The sequence below is a fragment of the Monopterus albus genome, unplaced genomic scaffold, assembly GCF_001952655.1.
Source record: "Monopterus albus unplaced genomic scaffold, M_albus_1.0 scaffold308.1, whole genome shotgun sequence".
NCBI lineage: Eukaryota > Metazoa > Chordata > Actinopteri > Synbranchiformes > Synbranchidae > Monopterus > Monopterus albus.
In genome coordinates, this window is record NW_018128188.1 from 298,034 (window position 1) to 315,340 (window position 17,307).

Below are 17,307 nucleotides of genomic sequence, written 5' to 3' on the forward strand. Positions count from 1 at the left end.
AATATCTATAAGATTCCTCAATCACTGAACTACCTAAAAGCAAATCTCCTTTATTTCAATTCAACATTTGTAATTCTACAAAGGGTTTAAGTGATTGACATATTTAAATAACACACAAGCCTGGTTTACTTTAGGAGAAATGGCTCTGTCTGTGCTCAGTAGTTAGCTGTGTTTCTCAATGAAATGCAGGACACTTTGTGGTTGAAAACAGTGAACAATCTCCCCACAGCCAAATAAACTCTATATACTTTTTTCCTCTTTTTTTAAATATATATTTATTAGAACTCATGAGTGTGCGAGCTAAAAAGAACCTGGAAAATGGTCTTATAACAAACAGCTGGCACTGAATCAGGACCTCATACACTAAAAACAAAAAGGTGTTTTACACAATATACACATTTTATTACTTACAAAAAAGAGAAAGCTGTAGGCTGATGGCTAGGCAGGTGGGCTACAACAGGGTTAGTACCACCAGGTGAAACTTAAAATGACAGAGTGTGTGAAAAGGAGCTAGCAATATAAAAGGCAGTCAGTCTCACTGAGCTCATCGTCAGTGCATCTCTCATCTTGGATGTTCTGAAGTCAAAGTGCCGATTTGGTAAATATCCACTCCTTATCAATAAGGCCAAAAACAAAATGAAAGAAACAAAACAAACAAGCGAAGAGCGTTTCTCTCTAGAAATGGATGTACAGTATCACATTTTTGTTGCACCAACGTCAGAAATGATTATTAAAAAAAGAGAAAGGAAACAATGAATGACAAACGCACTTTTGTTGTCACACATCCATCATGGCACCATTTAGTGGATATTTTTCTGCTTTCATTTTGAGGTACTTCTTAAGAAAAAACAGCTAAATGTAAGATTTATTTACGTCAGTTTTTTTCTTTTTTTTAAGCTGTGTTGCACAGTAGCACCATTGTTGTAGTTTTCGTTTTCCCGGAAGACAATGCACCATAAGAACTCCACCTCGTCATCACAGTCACAGTAACCACCTCTCTTCCCTGCTTGTCCCCCTTCAGCCAATCGCGTCTTCTTATTGACTGGGTATCCCTGGCAACGGTGGGTGTGCTCGTTGCCATGTGCTGCTACGTCCTCCCTATATTCTTCATGCAGACCACACAACGGCTGACTCGTGTCCGTAGGTTACCTGCCTTGAGAGTCTCCGATTGGGGCTTCCTGAATAGGCCCAAGCATAAAGGTGGGTAAGAAAGGGATTTTATTTTATTTTTTTAAAAAGAGGTTGTTGTTGTTGTTTTTTTTACCAATCCTTTAGGCTCCTTTTAAAAATTAAAGTAGGAGTGTTTTAAATCCATGTGCTTAATTTCCTCACTGTATGTATTTTTAATATATACTGACACAACTCATGCACAGAAACAGAGATCTGATCTATTTGAAACCTATATAGCCTTATTTATTTTAATTTTACCCTGGCTGCTCAATCGGGAGAGAGAAATAAACCCGGTCAATATTTTGGCGAAAGTGCTGAAGTGCATGCAATTGTACAGGTGTACCTAATGAAGTTGCTGATTGTATGTCAGTGTGGTGACTTACAATAACAGCATTACCAGAGGTTGCATTACTTCTTAAATGTACCATGTGTTGTTAGCTGTAATGCCTGAGGATTGACTTCACATTCACTTAATGATCTTATCTTAATCAAGTGCAAGTAGAAGGTCATGTAAACCTTCTCTGTCTTATGTAATATCTTTCTTCATCCCTTCTACATTGCTTCTTCATGAGTAATCAGGCTGGCTGTTGTAGGAACTTGGCCTGTGACCTTATGCCAGCACATGTATCCTTACCTGAACATCTCACTAGGCTCTACAGTGGCCAGCCAGAAACTGTAGGAGTTTCCATAGTAGTTGCACGTCCCCCTGCCATGGCACTCTATGAAGGGAGCACTGCGGAACTCCTCCAGGCAGGAGCCAGGGGAAGCCAGGGCCTGGCCGGAGCCCTCCGCACCTGCGCTGGTGTGCTGGGGAGAAAAGGAAACACAGGTTATGTATTGCATATGGGGGGGCATAGGGTTATTATTATGGCAATATTAAATGTGTAAGTGTGTGTGGAGAGTTGTGAAAGTGCATCTCAATCTGTATACTGTGAATGTGTAAAGGAATCTGTCAGTGTGTACACACACCTGTAAATGTGAATAATAATGTGCACTGAAAAACTGAACGTGAAGGGCCTTTTATTTTGAACAACATCTTCACAGTTTTCTGCATTAGAGAAGGCAGATCAACCCACACATTTATAGATCTCTGGCAGGGCAGGGGTGTAGTAGAAGTCATGTAAAAAGACAGAAGCCAGCTAAGGGGCACGTCTGAGGTGAAGGTTTTAACTGCACATTTTTACAGCTTCTTTTGCAGACGTACAAATCTCATTCACATTTACAGATTTGTGTACACTTTCACAGATTCCTTTTGATATCTACAAAGCAATACAATTTGCAAACAGCTGTGAGTACAAATCTGTGTGTAGACTATGTGTTATGTCCTACCATCATGAAGGAGTATCCTATCCACAGAGCATCCCACTCCAAAGGACAAGTAGGAATTTGGATGGTCTGACTGTGGACTGCAATCACCATGGCTGGAGCTTCACACACTGCGCACCTACAGACACAGAAACGTAAGTGTAAGCATCACATATCTTCCCACATCCAGTTTCATTACACCTCTGCTTCTCATTCTTCCCTCTATCCTTCCCTACCTGCTAATATATGGCTTGATGCCCTCTCCAGTGATGGGAGCCATAGACATGGGCATGGGCTCAGGTGTGGACAGCCAGTAGGAGTAGTCATTACGAGAGGCGAAGTTGCAGACGTTGTTAATGTTGCAGAACATAAAGGGCATAGTGCTGAACCTGCGTAGACAGCTGCCAGCTGTGCCTAGAAGAGAAGACACAGGAAGAGGTGAAATATATAGAATGTTTGTTATAAAATAAGATTGTAACAAACACAGGTCCTTCTTACCAAGGTCCTGTCCGTGCGCCCTCTCATTGCCTTGCACGTACAGCAGGGAGTACCCCTCATAGATGAGATTAGTTCCATCGGGACAGATAGGCACTTCCTGAATCTGGCTATGTCGGGTGATGAGGAACCCGTGGGCTGCAGAGTGGGATCCTGGTGGGCCAGGAGGACCCTGAGGACCGTCAGGACCAGGGGGACCAGGATAGCCACGATCACCTGGAAAAGGTAGGGGCGTATATTAGAAACAGGAAGCCACTGGGCTAGAGTATAGGATTAAGAATCAGAGAGCTCATTCCATTTCTCTAAAACGCTGTTGAAAAGCAAATTTAATAACCAAGTTCCGTTATGTTTATAGTTTTATTAATTATTAGGCCAATTTTAGACTAGATGAAAACGTGATGCTGCAAAATAAGCTTTATGTCACCACATAAAAACAACTGCTTCTGCTCTTTTTTTGGCTTATTGGTAAAAAAAAAACTGCCAGGGATGCTAGACTGAGCAAGGTAAGGTGCGGTAGGTCTAAGGCTGTGCTAGATGATTTCCTTACCACGATCACCGGGGCGTCCACTGTCTCCCTTCCTGCCGGGTTGGCCACTGAAGCCAGGAGAACCCTCCAAACCAGGATCCCCGGGGTCACCTGGCTCACCTGAGAGCAGCGAGATAGCAGAGTACTCCTTCATTAGAAGTGAGCAGGCAAAAACTGATGCTGGGATCACTTTAAAGGAGCCTTCCACCATTTTTACAAGCACACAATTTGGAGATCTCACCAGACTCATCACGTAATAAAATACCTGAAGTCACAAAATAAATAGTGTTTAGGTCTATTCAGTGATGAGACCAAAAATTACTTTTTAATTATTAAACTAGTTGCTCAAAAATGCATGTAACACAAGTTCCAAAGTGGTCTGACTTTCGAAGCTTAGTGGATTCCACTAAATTCCTGTATCACATTTTACAGTGTAGTTACTGAGTTATTTGTATTTGTAAGAGCAGTGATGTCGACTGTGTAGTCTGATAGCAGTAGTGACAAAGGACCCGTGGTAGCACTCCTTCACACACCACTGGTGGAGCAGCCTGTCGCTGAAGGTGCTACTCATGGCACATGATGGCCCACACTTTCATTTTCCTCTCTTCCACCACTCCTACTGAGGCCTGAGAGCACCCCAGGACAGAGCTGGTGTTCCTTATCAGTGTGTCCAGCCTCTTTCTGTCTGCCACTGTGATGTCACTACCTTAGCAGACTACAGCAGAGAGGATGGCTGATGTCACCTCAGTCATTAAAAAAACTGTATTTACAATTTTAAATTATATTTTCTCAGCTGTAACTGAAACACTTGCAAATGTCCCATAATCTTCCTCAGGTCCCACTAAAGCATCAAGATTCACTAACCTGGGAGTCCATCGCGTCCAGGAGCACCAGGTGGGCCCCGCACACCAGGCTGGCCTCGGGGACCGGGAGGTCCTCGGTCTCCCTTCACATCGATGGGTGTTGGAGGCATAGCAGGGTCACCTGGAGGGCCTAAAGGTCAAGTGTAACAGAGAAAATCAATCAGTTTGAAATACAGTACATAAGAAATTGAAACTGATTTCAAACACATATCTCTGTGTCTTCTGTTGAATTTGTGTTGTGTTGAAACTAGCGATTTCTGATGCTGCAGCAAATCATGGTCCTGTGTTTCTTCCTGTACTGTAGCTCAGCTCACCATTTGCTGTAACTGAAAATGTAAATGTGTTCACACACCTGGCATTCCAGGGTCTCCAGGGTTTCCAGGAGGACCATTAAAACCGGGGGGTCCTAGGTCTCCCTTTGGCCCTGGCAAAAATAGAGTCAAAATTAAATCTTTGGGCTTTGCTTACGATGAACACATAGGCTAAAAATAAATTTCTGGAATGACAAAACACTGTCACATTATCACAGACTAACCAGGGAATCCAGGAGCACCAGGCAGACCCATTTCTCCCTTTAAACCGTTGGCACCAGCAGCACCGGATGGACCCTGGTAAGAAAGATGTTCAGTTAAAGCTCAGCTCTCATATTTAACCCCTTTGATTCTCTTCCCAAAGTAGTTTAAGGTACAAATTCTTGATGTCTGCTTTTCTTAGACCCTTTCAGTTCAAGTAAATCCAAATTTAGCAAAATCATCTTACTGGGAATCCTGGAACACCAGCCTCTCCCTTCTGTCCTTGGAAGCCTGGCTGGCCAGAAGCGCCAGGAATACCCTTCTCTCCTTTCACGCCACCGCTTCCTGGGGGGCCACGCGGGCCCTCCGGACCAGGTGGACCTTCATGTGCACATGCCAAAGGTCAGGCACATTATAATAAAAAAAAACAACAGCAATTTAATGATGAACATACATGTTTCCATTTGCTATTCCGATAAAAGATGGTACATAGCTAATGAACATAATGCTCCTAGCTAGGTTGAGTTCTTAATTTAGGCATTATAAATGTGATTTTATTTGTAATTTTTAGTCCAAAGTTCAATCTGCCAGGGATGGAAAAGAAGAAGCAGTAGAAACAGAAACAGTGTTTGATGCCAAGTGGTTGGACAACACTGGAATAAAACTCTTCATTTAAAAAGGATCATGCACAACAGAAAATCTACTGGATTATAGACAGTATATGCATATGTTCAGGATTTCTTCTATGTATGTGTCTCTTTGATCATGACCAGGAGCTGTCCAGCCTGTGCTGTGGGGTAAAAATAGGGTCAATACACAACTGCTGACATGATTTTAAGCATCAACATTTTCGTGCACTCTCACACTGAGATACCACATTATTAAACAATGAGTTATTACAGATGGCCTGGGATGAGTACATCTTTACAACATTAAGTGTATGCTTCTGAAATTCCACAACTTTACAAAAGCTCTGTCTCACATTATTATGACATGAAATATGTGTAAATTTCAGTTTTACACTCATATCTTGAACTGACAATGTTTGAAATGAACTCACCCCAACCCTGCACAAGACATTTAAAACTGCTCTAAATGTCGCCCAACATTTTCAGCACATATCCCATCAAAAAGCACAGACCACATGTATCAAAACCATCAAATCACTGGACTCTAACCTGGAGGACCTATGGTTCCCATAATTCCCGGGTAAAGTGGAGCCGGGTTGGTGGCATGAGGCAAAAAAGAAGAAGAGGTTTACATAGAGACAAGTATCAGTGCAGAAATACACTAAGATTAAACAACAACTGATACATTTTTTCTTTAAGTAGCCAAAAAAAAAAGCATAAACTACCAAACAAATGACTAGATTTGAAAAGCTTCACTGCGCACTGCTGTTTTTTGTTTAGTTTATAAATGATTTATATTAATTCACTGGTGAGGAGCTGGTATAAATGCAATTATCCTTAAAAAACAGCTGCTGCTGCTTGAGTATGAATAATATTCATTTATTAAATGTGCATTCCCTGACTTTGGTGTAACAAAGCTCAAGCTCAAAGCTTATGTTTGGAGTCTATGGCAGCCACATGGCAGAAAAATGAATAACTTGTGTGCACTGGGGCATCCTGGGCTAGCAGTTTAAGAAGTGACCGCAATTTTGTACACATATATCAATGGTGTCGAAATGTGAGGTATGAAAAAAATGTTTTGTATGGCTTAAAATGGAATTTGGTATGGATGTTCATATTTCCTTGAGGATGAATTGGAGCAACTTTGGTATGCCCTTAACATTTTGTACAGGGCCATCATCAGGTCAGATTTATACACTGTCATATACTTTCATTTGTGGCTTAACACATGAAAAACATGTCATTCCCATCAGCTGGAACTGAAATTTGTGCTTATTGTTAATTATAAACTGTGAACATGCTAACAAGCCAAACTGAGATAGAAAACGTGGTAAACATTACACCTGCTAAACATGCTAAGCATGTTAATGCTGTCATTAGCATGTTGCATTTATCATGATAGCATTTTGCTCCAAGCACTCCTATGCCCACAGAGTACTGCTAGCATGGCTGCAATCTCTTTTCTGACCATGTGACCCCCAGGGGGGTCTACAGAGACTCTTAACAGTGCGCTAGGGAGGACATTTCCAGAGATAGTGCTGGTTGCTATAACAAAACCTTTGTGTTTACATTATAATATTCTTAAAAAGATGTCATGCTTGTATACAAGCTATTTCAGTAATATCCAACAGAACCAGAATTACAATATGTAAAAACTATGATTAATGTTTCAGGTGAGTTAGTTATATGGTGTGTTTTTGTGTACAAACGGTATCATTCCATATGCATAACACATTCTACATGTTAGATTTGTATTTGACAGTACCTCCATGTGGTATAGGTAACATGCTCACTGTGCCTAATAACTACTGAAATTTTTTTAAAAAGGTGCTTACTTGTTAAACGTGCATGATATTACCATCAGTGTGCATGAAAAGAGAACAAGACAATCACTAAGAAGAAATGAAGGGCCAAAAATAAGTGATTTCTCAACAGTTTTCAGGTGAGATTTGTTCCCAGCAGATCACAGAGTGAGGTTAAACTCAGTCAGTGATTTTTTTTTAAGGATCGTGCAGGAGAAATCTAGACGCCGTTGATCTGACCTGAGGGACCTGCGACAGCCAGATGCATGTGTCATCACGCCAAGAGGAAAGGCCACACCACAGTGGGTGGGACCAAGTCAGAGGAAAAGGAGTAAAAAATATCATAGCATCATTTTGTCACCATGATACCCAGAAAAATGTTTGAGGGAAGTGTTTCCTAGCCTGATACAGTGCTGCTTGTGGTCACTGCTGACATTTACTTTTGAAAAGGACACAATAAAGCACGACACACTTACTACCTATAGTGTCAAGTGTTCAAGTTGACTCATGGAAAATATTAATTTAGTACATTTTCCTGGGGTGTGTATCAGGGTTGTCCACATTTTTCAGCACTGTATTAGGCTTTTTCTCAATGTGCACATTTAACTCTGTGTGTGTGTAATGGGACAACAGTGGCCATGCAGATGACTGACTGGTTGGACAATACAAGGTCAGGACAGCAAAGCCAGACACAAACCTACAATACCCTCAACTAGGCCCTGAGTTCATCGTTGTTTATGGTTTTAGTAGGGGATTGAAAAAAAAAAACAACTAGTCATATCAATGCCACTTCTATTGCCCTTAACAATAAACAGTTTTGTTTATTGTAATTAACACATTTGGAAGTGAATGCTGAATCCCAATAAACAAAAACTCAATTTCTACAGGATAAGGCTAGTCATATTCCATATTTTTCTTACTGTCAACAAATCCCATGACAAGTACTGTCCATGCTACCAAAGCCTGATATATTTCTACATCTGTTTTAAGACAGATGAGAACAGGCAGGGTATGCAAGTCTTCAAGTACTGAGAATAGACTGACAGAATAATGGTTGTGGCCATTTCATGTGATTTGCTGTGAGACTGTATGAGACTGTTCCAGACGTATCCTTTAAGATGCAGTTGAGAGTTTCTGGAGTTTATTTCAGGCTTGGCTGTTTCACACAGACATTTCTTCAAAATGATCTGACGCAACCACCAAGACTGGACACACGGTGGTTACAATGGGAAGAGAATACGATCTCACACATACACAGTACTTCAGGGCTGTGGAAAGATGGATAGATTATAGTTTCCCCCTCTGTGGGATTAGTAGAAAGGGGTAAGGGGGTGAGGAAACATGAGGACAGATGGACTGGTGGATAAAAGAAAAAGTATGGATGATGACGTGGACAAAAATGTGGCCATGCTCTTTGCGGAGGCTCAGATAAAAACCCCCAGTGACCCACAGTGACTGGTGAGAAGGGATTTGTTGGGGGGGAGTGTGTGTGTGCGCAGCATCACAAACTTTTTTCATTTGTGCTCAGTGTTCTTGACAATGACTGGACAGGTGTGTTGGAGCTCAAGCAGTGACGAGGCTCATACACTGGTGGTGGCGATTGGTGTGACAGCGTCCCCATGCAAATCAAACTGACATGGAGATAAAAGCCTTCACATTTAAAGTGCAGTCACTGCCATTTGTTGCCTGGTTTTCGTTGGCTAGGAGCAGAAGGTGGAGAGGACATGAGATACACCATTCATCAGTACTCTCTCTTCTTTACTTTACATCTGTATTATTTCTGCTGTTAATTCAAAACTGTATCCACAGGATTATTCTGGTGGTTTTATTTATTTCAAATCTTCCAAGCGGCCACTGGTTTTAGTTCATTATTGCACTGAAAACGTCTTGCAATAGGTGACCTATCGCAGACAATACTTTAACTTACATTATAGAAACTGGTCATGTTAGCAGACAGTATTTTGAAATGTCTAGGAGATTCAACACTCAGTCAGAAATACCAAATTAACCTTTCCATGGCCCATGTTTATTACTTCTACTGCTTGGACTCTTCAGAATATGATGGCTGAATCAGTTAAATCAGTTAAGTTTGGTACCTCACTGGTGTATTCTTGCACCAACAAGGCAAGCTGTATGATTAATTTTAAGTGACACACTGTATACACATTGTGATGTGTTGTGATGTACTTGGTGTACATTACCAAGTGAATTTATTGTATTATGGTAAAATGATGTTAACTTAAAGTCAGAACTGGAAAATGTCTGTGATTGCTCCCACCTAATATTACTTGGAATGTGCTACACAAGAAACTATAGGTAGAGTGAAACAAACTGTGACTCCACCAGCTTCCGAAAACCAGGCAGCAGTTTCAGGCAATACACAAGGTGACAAGTAATATATGAAAGTACTTTACCTGCTCTTCCAGGTGGGCCAGGGGATCCTTGGAGGCCTTTAGGACCTGGCAGGGACGGTCCTGGAGGCCCAGGAGGGCCCATGTTGCCTGGAGAACCGGGGTTGCCAGGGAAGCCAGCTTCTCCTTTACTGCCGGGGAATCCAGGACCGCCAGGTGGCCCAGGAAAACCTGGGTCTCCCTTAGAACCTTAAATAATGACAGACAAAGTAGAACCTATTGTACAGAGACAAAAATAAAAATATTGTTTGTGCACATGCTGAAGGTTATACCTCACCTTGCAGCCCTGGTGGCCCAGGAGGACCAGGACCACCAAAACCAGGAAGCCCTGGAGAAGAAATGAATCAGAAGTGAGATGCATCATATCAAAAGTAATCTTTGAATACAAAGTAAATCTATTTCTTCTGGACAAGATGACAAGTGTCTTACCTGGCTCTCCTTTAACTCCAGCTGGTCCTGGGATCCCATCCCGGCCTGCTTGACCCTTCTCTCCTGGCAGCCCTGGTGGTCCTGATCGGCCGAGTTCTCCTGGTCTGCCGGGAGCTCCAGAGGGACCTGGGACACCGGGACTACCATCGAGACCTTTAGGACCAGGAACACCGGGAGCACCTGACAGGAGAATAAATTTAAAAGATGGACACAACATCAGCCAGCACCTTATCAACATGCTGTAAGTTCACCACTACTGAAAATGTCTGGTTCTCTAACTGCTTGGGTCATATTAAATTGTCTAGTGCAGACGTCCAAACTGACCTGAAATAACAGTCTTGTTAGTCAAAAACACACACTTCACACATCATCTAAAACTCTCCATAACGTGCAGGATTTAAGGTCACAAAGGCTGATTAAATTGTATACTGTATTAAAACAATAAGACCAAGCAGACTGGCTGTTTTTGTCACACACTGCCACTGGATGTTGTATGATACATCTTTATACAGAAAACAACACATAAGAATTTTATATCAACATTATTTGCACATTTATTTAAAAGTATATAAAGAAAACAGCATACTGTTTGTGTACTTCACTGCTTTTATGATTTCTGATGGTCTTTCCTAAATCTGCTGTCATGTTTCATATTTACCTTGGAAACCTGGGAGGCCAGGGTCACCTTTGGAACCTGGCCCTCCTGGTAAACCTGGGAGACCGGGTGAGCCTGGAGTTCCTTTGAGTCCTGGACTTCCTGGAATCCCTGACTTGCCTGGCTCACCCTATGAGAAACGTAAAAGAAATTAAGTTTTTCAAGTTTTTTTTTTTAACTAAGAAATTTGAGTTGTTTTGTTCTGTACCTTAAGTCCAGGTGGTCCGGGATCTCCAACTCCACCAGAACCCGGTTCACCTTTAGGTCCAGGAAAACCAGGTGATCCTGGTTGTCCTGGGGATCCTGGCCATCCTGACTGACCTGGTAGACCCTTCTGCCCTGGTGGTCCTATGATATGATGTGTGCGTGTGTGACAACAGCATTTATGACCAAGAAATTGGTTTGGTCAACCAATGGCACATGTCATAACTGACCATGTTATCATATTTGAAACAACACAGTCATGTGTAAAATTATCAATAAATGTCATCCTAATGCCTATTTTCCATAAAATGTGAATCCCACATTTAAACATTTTCATCTTCAATTCGGATGAAAGTTAGCAACAGCAAATCAGTGATTCACTAACAACTGTTTAGAAAACAAACAGTTGTTAAAAAGAACTATGAGACATTCATTCTTACCTGGAAATCCCATTTCTCCCATATTGCCCTTTAGACCTGAAGCTCCAGGAGCTCCTGGGCCTCCTGGAATGCCTTGATCTCCCTTAGGACCTGCAATGTAGACAAAGCCATTAGAAATCTATTTGCATGAGTGTATGTGTATTTATATATGCATGATTCTGTGTGTGTTGGGAAGTAACCCCATACCTGGTGGTCCAGGCAGTCCAGGGCGTCCATCTGATCCAGGCACTCCGGGGTCACCAGGACTTCCGGAGAAGCCTTTCTGACCAGGAAAACCTGGTGCACCTGAACACAAAAAATACAAGTCCTCTATTAATATGTGATGTTTTAGAAATATGCTAACCTACTTAACTGTTAAAATACATTTTGTTTTGTTATCACCCTTGTCTATGATTTTAAGATTGAAGTCAGTGAGTAAGATGCAAGGAAAGTAAGCCATAAAAAGGATTTGGGGAAACATGTTTTTAGAGAAATGAGATGTTCTTTCCCTGGATCCTTTATCTGAAAGATCCAATTACCACCTAATTTCAGATAAAGGGGCATGTCGGACTTCCAATACTGATGCTCTCGTGTATTCTCGCTCATGTCTCCTCTATGCCTCCTCCTCACTCCTCAATCCTCACTCCCCAGGCAGGAATAAGTGCTTTGGGACATCTTTCAAAATAGTACATCTGTACAGCTTCCATGTCAAATGAGGATTGGGGAGTGAGGAATGATCAGTTAAAGGAAGTGAGACTGACCTAAAGTTAAAACCTGTGAAGGAACAGTGAAGGTGTTCTCAGCTCTACCTTGCAGTCCTGGATCTCCTTTGTCTCCTTTTAGGAATGGCGGAGGGATTCCTGGGGGTCCCTGGACACCAGGTTCGCCCCTGTCTCCTTTAGGCCCAGCAGCGCCAGCTGTACCGTCTCTACCTGGGAATCCAAGTTCACCTGGGGAGGAGAACATGAGAATCAAATAATAGTCTAACACTCAGGTTTCTCTGCTCTTCACTTTTTGTCAGTAATGTACTAGTAAAACCTTTTGTGAACTGCTGTTGGCTTTGTCTTGTTTTGCACAATATAAGTAACAAAATAGCATATATTTAAATTAAAACAATATATACACACAATACTAATCTGCAAGGATCTCAGACTCTACTATGTGTTATGCATGCCTTGAAGTATGGACTGCTTGAGTATATGTGAATACCTTTAAGTCCTGGAGCACCAGATTCTCCCAGACGTCCTGGCTCTCCAGAAGGTCCTGGAGGTCCCATGGGACCCATGTCTCCTTTCGGACCTACATCCAGTCAGACATTAGAGAGGAGCAAAGAGGAATTAGAGTAGAAACAAAGAATGGCATGATGGGGAATTTGATATTCTGTCAATAACCCCACAGATATTCATACAGCTACAGAACATACTGTATTAATGGCCAAGATTTTAGTGTGTTACATTTCTGTAGCAATTTGTTAAAAAGTAAAATAACGTGTGGCTTTTTAATTAGTTGAATTGATGAAATACCCTATTATATTTGTGACTTCCAACAATTTTAGCCATTTTACCACAGATTGTTCTGTAGGACTTTGTGGTAAGTGATACATTTTGTGATTGTCAGAAATTCCCATATATCCAAATAACAGCTAGGAGGCTGATGCACTTAGCTTAGAATTAACATTGGAACAACAAACATGAATGCAGCATAAGACTTATTTGTGTATATTCACAAAAATATGAGTATTATGGGTTCAGGTGTTTAAAACCAATAAACAAAACCTTGTCAGTTTGAGGCTAGTGGGACAAAAGGTAATTAAAGGTAACTGGACTTCGGCTCACTAAAACAGAGGTCATTAATCACTTAGTCAATTAACAGTTAAGCAGTCAGGAGATCAGATCAGTTATTTATCAAGTCAGACAATGAAGTCACAACTGCAGTTTAATAATATCATATTTTACCCGGCACGCCAGGCAGACCATCTCGTCCAGGACCTCCAGGGGGTCCTGGGGGTCCAACTAGTCCTGGGGAACCTGGGAAGCCTGGACGTCCTCGATCTCCTGGCAGACCCGGGATGTCTAGCCCTGGGGGGCCGGGGTCTCCTTTCGCTCCGTCTGATCCAGAGATTCCTGTAATGATGATATCAAAAGTTCATTGTTTTTCATATAAGAACAACATTTGAACTCCAGATGCAAACGCAGACAGGACATGAGGGTATCTCAGGTGAGGAAGTAATGTGTTTTGAAGTACAGAGGGTGACACATTGGATTAAGCCAAGATGAGGAAAAGAAAGTATAATGCATTAAGTGCATTAATCCATCTATATGAAGCTAGCTTTGGAACAAACTGAATGTGCACTGTCACAGTGACATTTGTGTAACTACGCTGAATGTGTCCAGCTCCCAATGCATGCTCAAGAGTATTACAGCTTTTGGTTGGGTGGGAGTTAGCTTGCGTTGTTGTGTACATCTGAAGAAAAAGAGGGCAAGAAGGGTGACATTTCTGATGGCATCTCAAAACCAAAGGTTTAAGAGATGGCATTCAAATGAAAGCAAAGACAAGTTGTGAAGAAATGTTCCCTAGTGTGGTCACTATTAATACACAGATATGCAGACTTACTCAATCTTTATACACACCTCGATCATCAGTACACCCAAAACAGTGACTGTGCTTGTAAATCCACAAAATTAAACTTCAGCTTCAATGGTGAGAAAGCTAATCAGGAAAAATAAAGCAATCCAACTTTATGTATCTTACCTGGTGGTCCCATCGGGCCAGGAAGTCCAGGGAGGCCTGGAGGTCCCACCCCACCATCAATGGAGGGTCCAGGTGGGCCACGAAGTCCAGGAGTACCAGGTCTACCAGGGTCACCTGGAAGGGGAAAAGTGGAAGTGACTGCCAGATTGGTATACTGTCAGGTGGGTTTGATGCGCTTTGACATCTTCATGCACATGTCCCATGAGACGCATCACACTGGTAACTGCAAAATACCTTTGGGTCCTGTAGCACCATCAAATCCAGGCCGTCCCAGTGGACCAGGGCTGCCAGGGAAACCAGGATCCCCCTTTGATCCGGGAAAACCTTTAGCTCCAGGTGCTCCCGGTAAACCACGTGGGCCAGGAAGTCCAAAGCCAGGCTCACCCTGTCTCACACACAGGAAACAGGAGCCATTCAAAGAACAGTACAGTATATGAGGTACCTTGCAACTGATATAACCCATACCCAGAAAAACTTTCTGGATTTGTCAAAAAAGTAAACAGATTAAAATGCACTAATACATATTAAAATGTAATGTCCTCCACATTCCCTCTGTAGTTTAACCATGTCTTGTTTTTTTTTATTATTATTTTTATACAGTCCAAATTTTAATTTCATTCCTAACAAATCAGTATTTTGTCTGATTGTTTATCTATCTCCCTACCTTGGGTCCAGCAAGTCCAGGCTGACCAGGAAGTCCATCTACTCCGGGTCTGCCTGGTCCTCCAGGAACTCCTGGCTGGCCGGCGATACCTGGGAATCCTAGATGAGAAAAAACAGATGGTGAGGGTGGGATGAAAGGTAATAAGGAGGCAAAAGCAGGAAAAAGAAAAGGTGGTGGCAGCAAATGTGATACAAGGTATATAAGAAGCATGCAGGGCTGCAAGACACTAAGAGGATGTGAAGGTCAAATGGTGGAGGGGACAGATGAAGAAAGATGAGACAGCAGACACAAGTTGAAGAGATAGAGGGACAGAGGGAAAGGCAGACAGAATAAGAGGCAGAAGACAGAAGGGTGTTCAGTGGTGTCTTTACCTTTAGTTCCTGGAGGTCCTGGAAGTCCTAGGCCTGGGAATCCAGGTTCACCTTTCTCTCCTGGTAAACCAGGGAAACCAGGCTGTCCAGATGGTCCTGGGTTTCCTGACAACAGAAAATTACAAAAATCCAATGAGACCAATGGGACAATATGTTCTAGTAGACTGTCTGCTGTTGTTCTTTTTTTTAAACTAATGCTTCCTTATAACATTTTGGCAACAATATAGTACTGCATAGAAAACTGTCTTTTAATGTAAAATATAATTGTGTACCTGGTATACCAGGTGGTCCAGGGTCACCATCCTGTCCTTTAGGTCCTGGTAAGCCTTTCAGTCCCATCGTCCGGCCGGGGTCACCTTTAGGACCTGGACACAGTGAAAGAAATGACAAGCAAAAGGTCAGAGATTTGGGAAGTAAGTTTAAATAATGATAATAAAGGTCATATTTTCATTAACTGGTTGGCTGGCAGATACAAGTTAGACTGTTCTGTGACATGCAGTAATTTAGGTACAACCCCAAATCAGAAAAAGTTGGACAGCATATAAAATCAAAATTAAAACTGAAAATAATGATTTGTAAATCATCTGTCCTGTATTACACTGAAAACAATACAGCAGCACATTATATTATTATTATTATTATTATTATTATTATTATTATTATTATTATTATGTGACACTTCATCAATAGTATTCTTTGTTCAAAATAAACACTCACTTCAATTCTGATGCTGCACCACATTCCAAAACAATCTGGGACAGTAAAGCATTTGCCACATGTGATGTTGCCGTTCCTTTTCACAACACTTAAAAGATGTTTAAGGATTGAGGACACCAAGTGATTAAAATGTGTCAGGTGACATTTAGTCCCATTCTTCCTGCAAATAAGTCTTAAGGTGCGCAACAGTCCCGGGTCTTTGTTTGCCTTTCAAAATGCTCCACACATTCTCTACTGGGGACAGGTTGGGACTGCAGGCCGGTCAGCCCAGCACTCACACCCTCTTCCTCCACAGCCAGGCCTTTTTAATGTGCAGTATAAGGTTTTGTATTGTCTTGTTGAAATATGCACGGGTGTTCCTGAAACAGATGTCGTCTTGAAGGCAGCACATGTTGCTCCAAAATCTCTATGTACTTTCCAGCATTAATTGAGCCATCACAGAAGTCTAAGTGACCTTTGCCAAGGGTGCTGACCAACCCAAGACCATGACAGACCCTGGCTTTTGGACTTGCTGGCAACAGTCTGGAGTGTCCTCTTTGTCTGTGGTCTGGTGCACACGGTGTCCATTCCTTTCAAAAAAGACCTGAAACACTGATTCATCTGACCACAATACACATTTCCACTGTGTGATGGTCCATCTCAGATGCCTCTGAGCCCAGAGCAGTAAACTGTTGACATAGAGCTTCCTTTTGACACGGCAGAGTTTTAAGCAGCATCTATAGATGTAACTACGTATTGTAGTGCCTGACACAGGTGTGCCAAAGTAATTCTTGTGCCTGTATTGCTCATAGAAGAGTGATGGTTCTTGATGCAGTGCCCTTTACGCACTGAAATCCCTCCAGATTCTTTGACTCTTTTAATTATGTTTTGCACAGTAGAGGGTGACATATCCAAATCCCCTCCTTTCTTTCTTTGAGCAACATTGCTTCTAAACATTTCAATAATTTTCTCATGAATATGTTGGAAAACTGGCGGTCCTCGGCCCATCTTTGCTCCTAAAGGGTTTGGCCTTTCCTGGATGCCACTTTTGTACCAAATCACGATTGCAGTCACCTGTTGACATCACCTGTTTCAAATGGAATCATCATTTCATTGTTTTACCTCATTACTGTCCCTGAAATGCTTTACTGTCCTGACTTTTTTGGAATGTGTTGCAGGCATCAGAATTGAAATGAGTGTTTATTTTGAACAAAGGAACAAAACTGATGAGGTATCATATAAAATTATGTGCTGCTTTATTGTTTCCACAGATAATTTACAAATCATTATTTTCAGTTTTAATTTAGATTTTACATACTGTCCCAACTTTTTCTGACTTGGGGTTGTATTAAAGAACTTGTGTATGTTGTCTCTTACAACTACAAAACCCGTGTTTGTCCTAATG

General features: G+C 41.8%; 1 protein-coding gene across 3 annotated transcripts in view; it reads right to left on the reverse strand.

The window, feature by feature from the left end:
- Positions 1-287: 287 nt before the first annotated feature.
- The window catches only part of col4a5 (collagen, type IV, alpha 5 (Alport syndrome)), a 44,469-nt gene continuing 27,449 nt past the window's right edge, over positions 288-17,307 (reverse strand). Inside the window, exons 25-51 of one of the 3 annotated variants that reach the window (XM_020623706.1) lie at positions 15,479-15,571; positions 15,207-15,311; positions 14,836-14,933; positions 14,406-14,556; positions 14,172-14,285; positions 13,376-13,543; positions 12,630-12,719; positions 12,230-12,370; positions 11,628-11,726; positions 11,442-11,531; positions 11,006-11,145; positions 10,801-10,927; positions 10,143-10,322; positions 9,991-10,041; positions 9,717-9,902; positions 7,543-7,551; positions 6,050-6,058; positions 5,119-5,252; positions 4,895-4,967; positions 4,712-4,783; positions 4,361-4,489; positions 3,518-3,616; positions 2,974-3,186; positions 2,712-2,889; positions 2,500-2,614; positions 1,805-1,977; positions 288-1,178 (exon numbers count right to left, since the gene is read on the reverse strand). In XM_020623706.1, the coding sequence (XP_020479362.1) occupies positions 1,088-1,178; positions 1,805-1,977; positions 2,500-2,614; positions 2,712-2,889; positions 2,974-3,186; positions 3,518-3,616; positions 4,361-4,489; positions 4,712-4,783; positions 4,895-4,967; positions 5,119-5,252; positions 6,050-6,058; positions 7,543-7,551; positions 9,717-9,902; positions 9,991-10,041; positions 10,143-10,322; positions 10,801-10,927; positions 11,006-11,145; positions 11,442-11,531; positions 11,628-11,726; positions 12,230-12,370; positions 12,630-12,719; positions 13,376-13,543; positions 14,172-14,285; positions 14,406-14,556; positions 14,836-14,933; positions 15,207-15,311; positions 15,479-15,571 (3,128 nt within the window). In that variant the 3' untranslated portion in view covers positions 288-1,087. The remainder of the gene's footprint in view (positions 1,179-1,804; positions 1,978-2,499; positions 2,615-2,711; positions 2,890-2,973; positions 3,187-3,517; positions 3,617-4,360; positions 4,490-4,711; positions 4,784-4,894; positions 4,968-5,118; positions 5,253-6,049; positions 6,059-7,542; positions 7,552-9,716; positions 9,903-9,990; positions 10,042-10,142; positions 10,323-10,800; positions 10,928-11,005; positions 11,146-11,441; positions 11,532-11,627; positions 11,727-12,229; positions 12,371-12,629; positions 12,720-13,375; positions 13,544-14,171; positions 14,286-14,405; positions 14,557-14,835; positions 14,934-15,206; positions 15,312-15,478; positions 15,572-17,307) is intronic. The other 2 variants (XM_020623707.1, XM_020623708.1) reach the window with 2 other exon arrangements.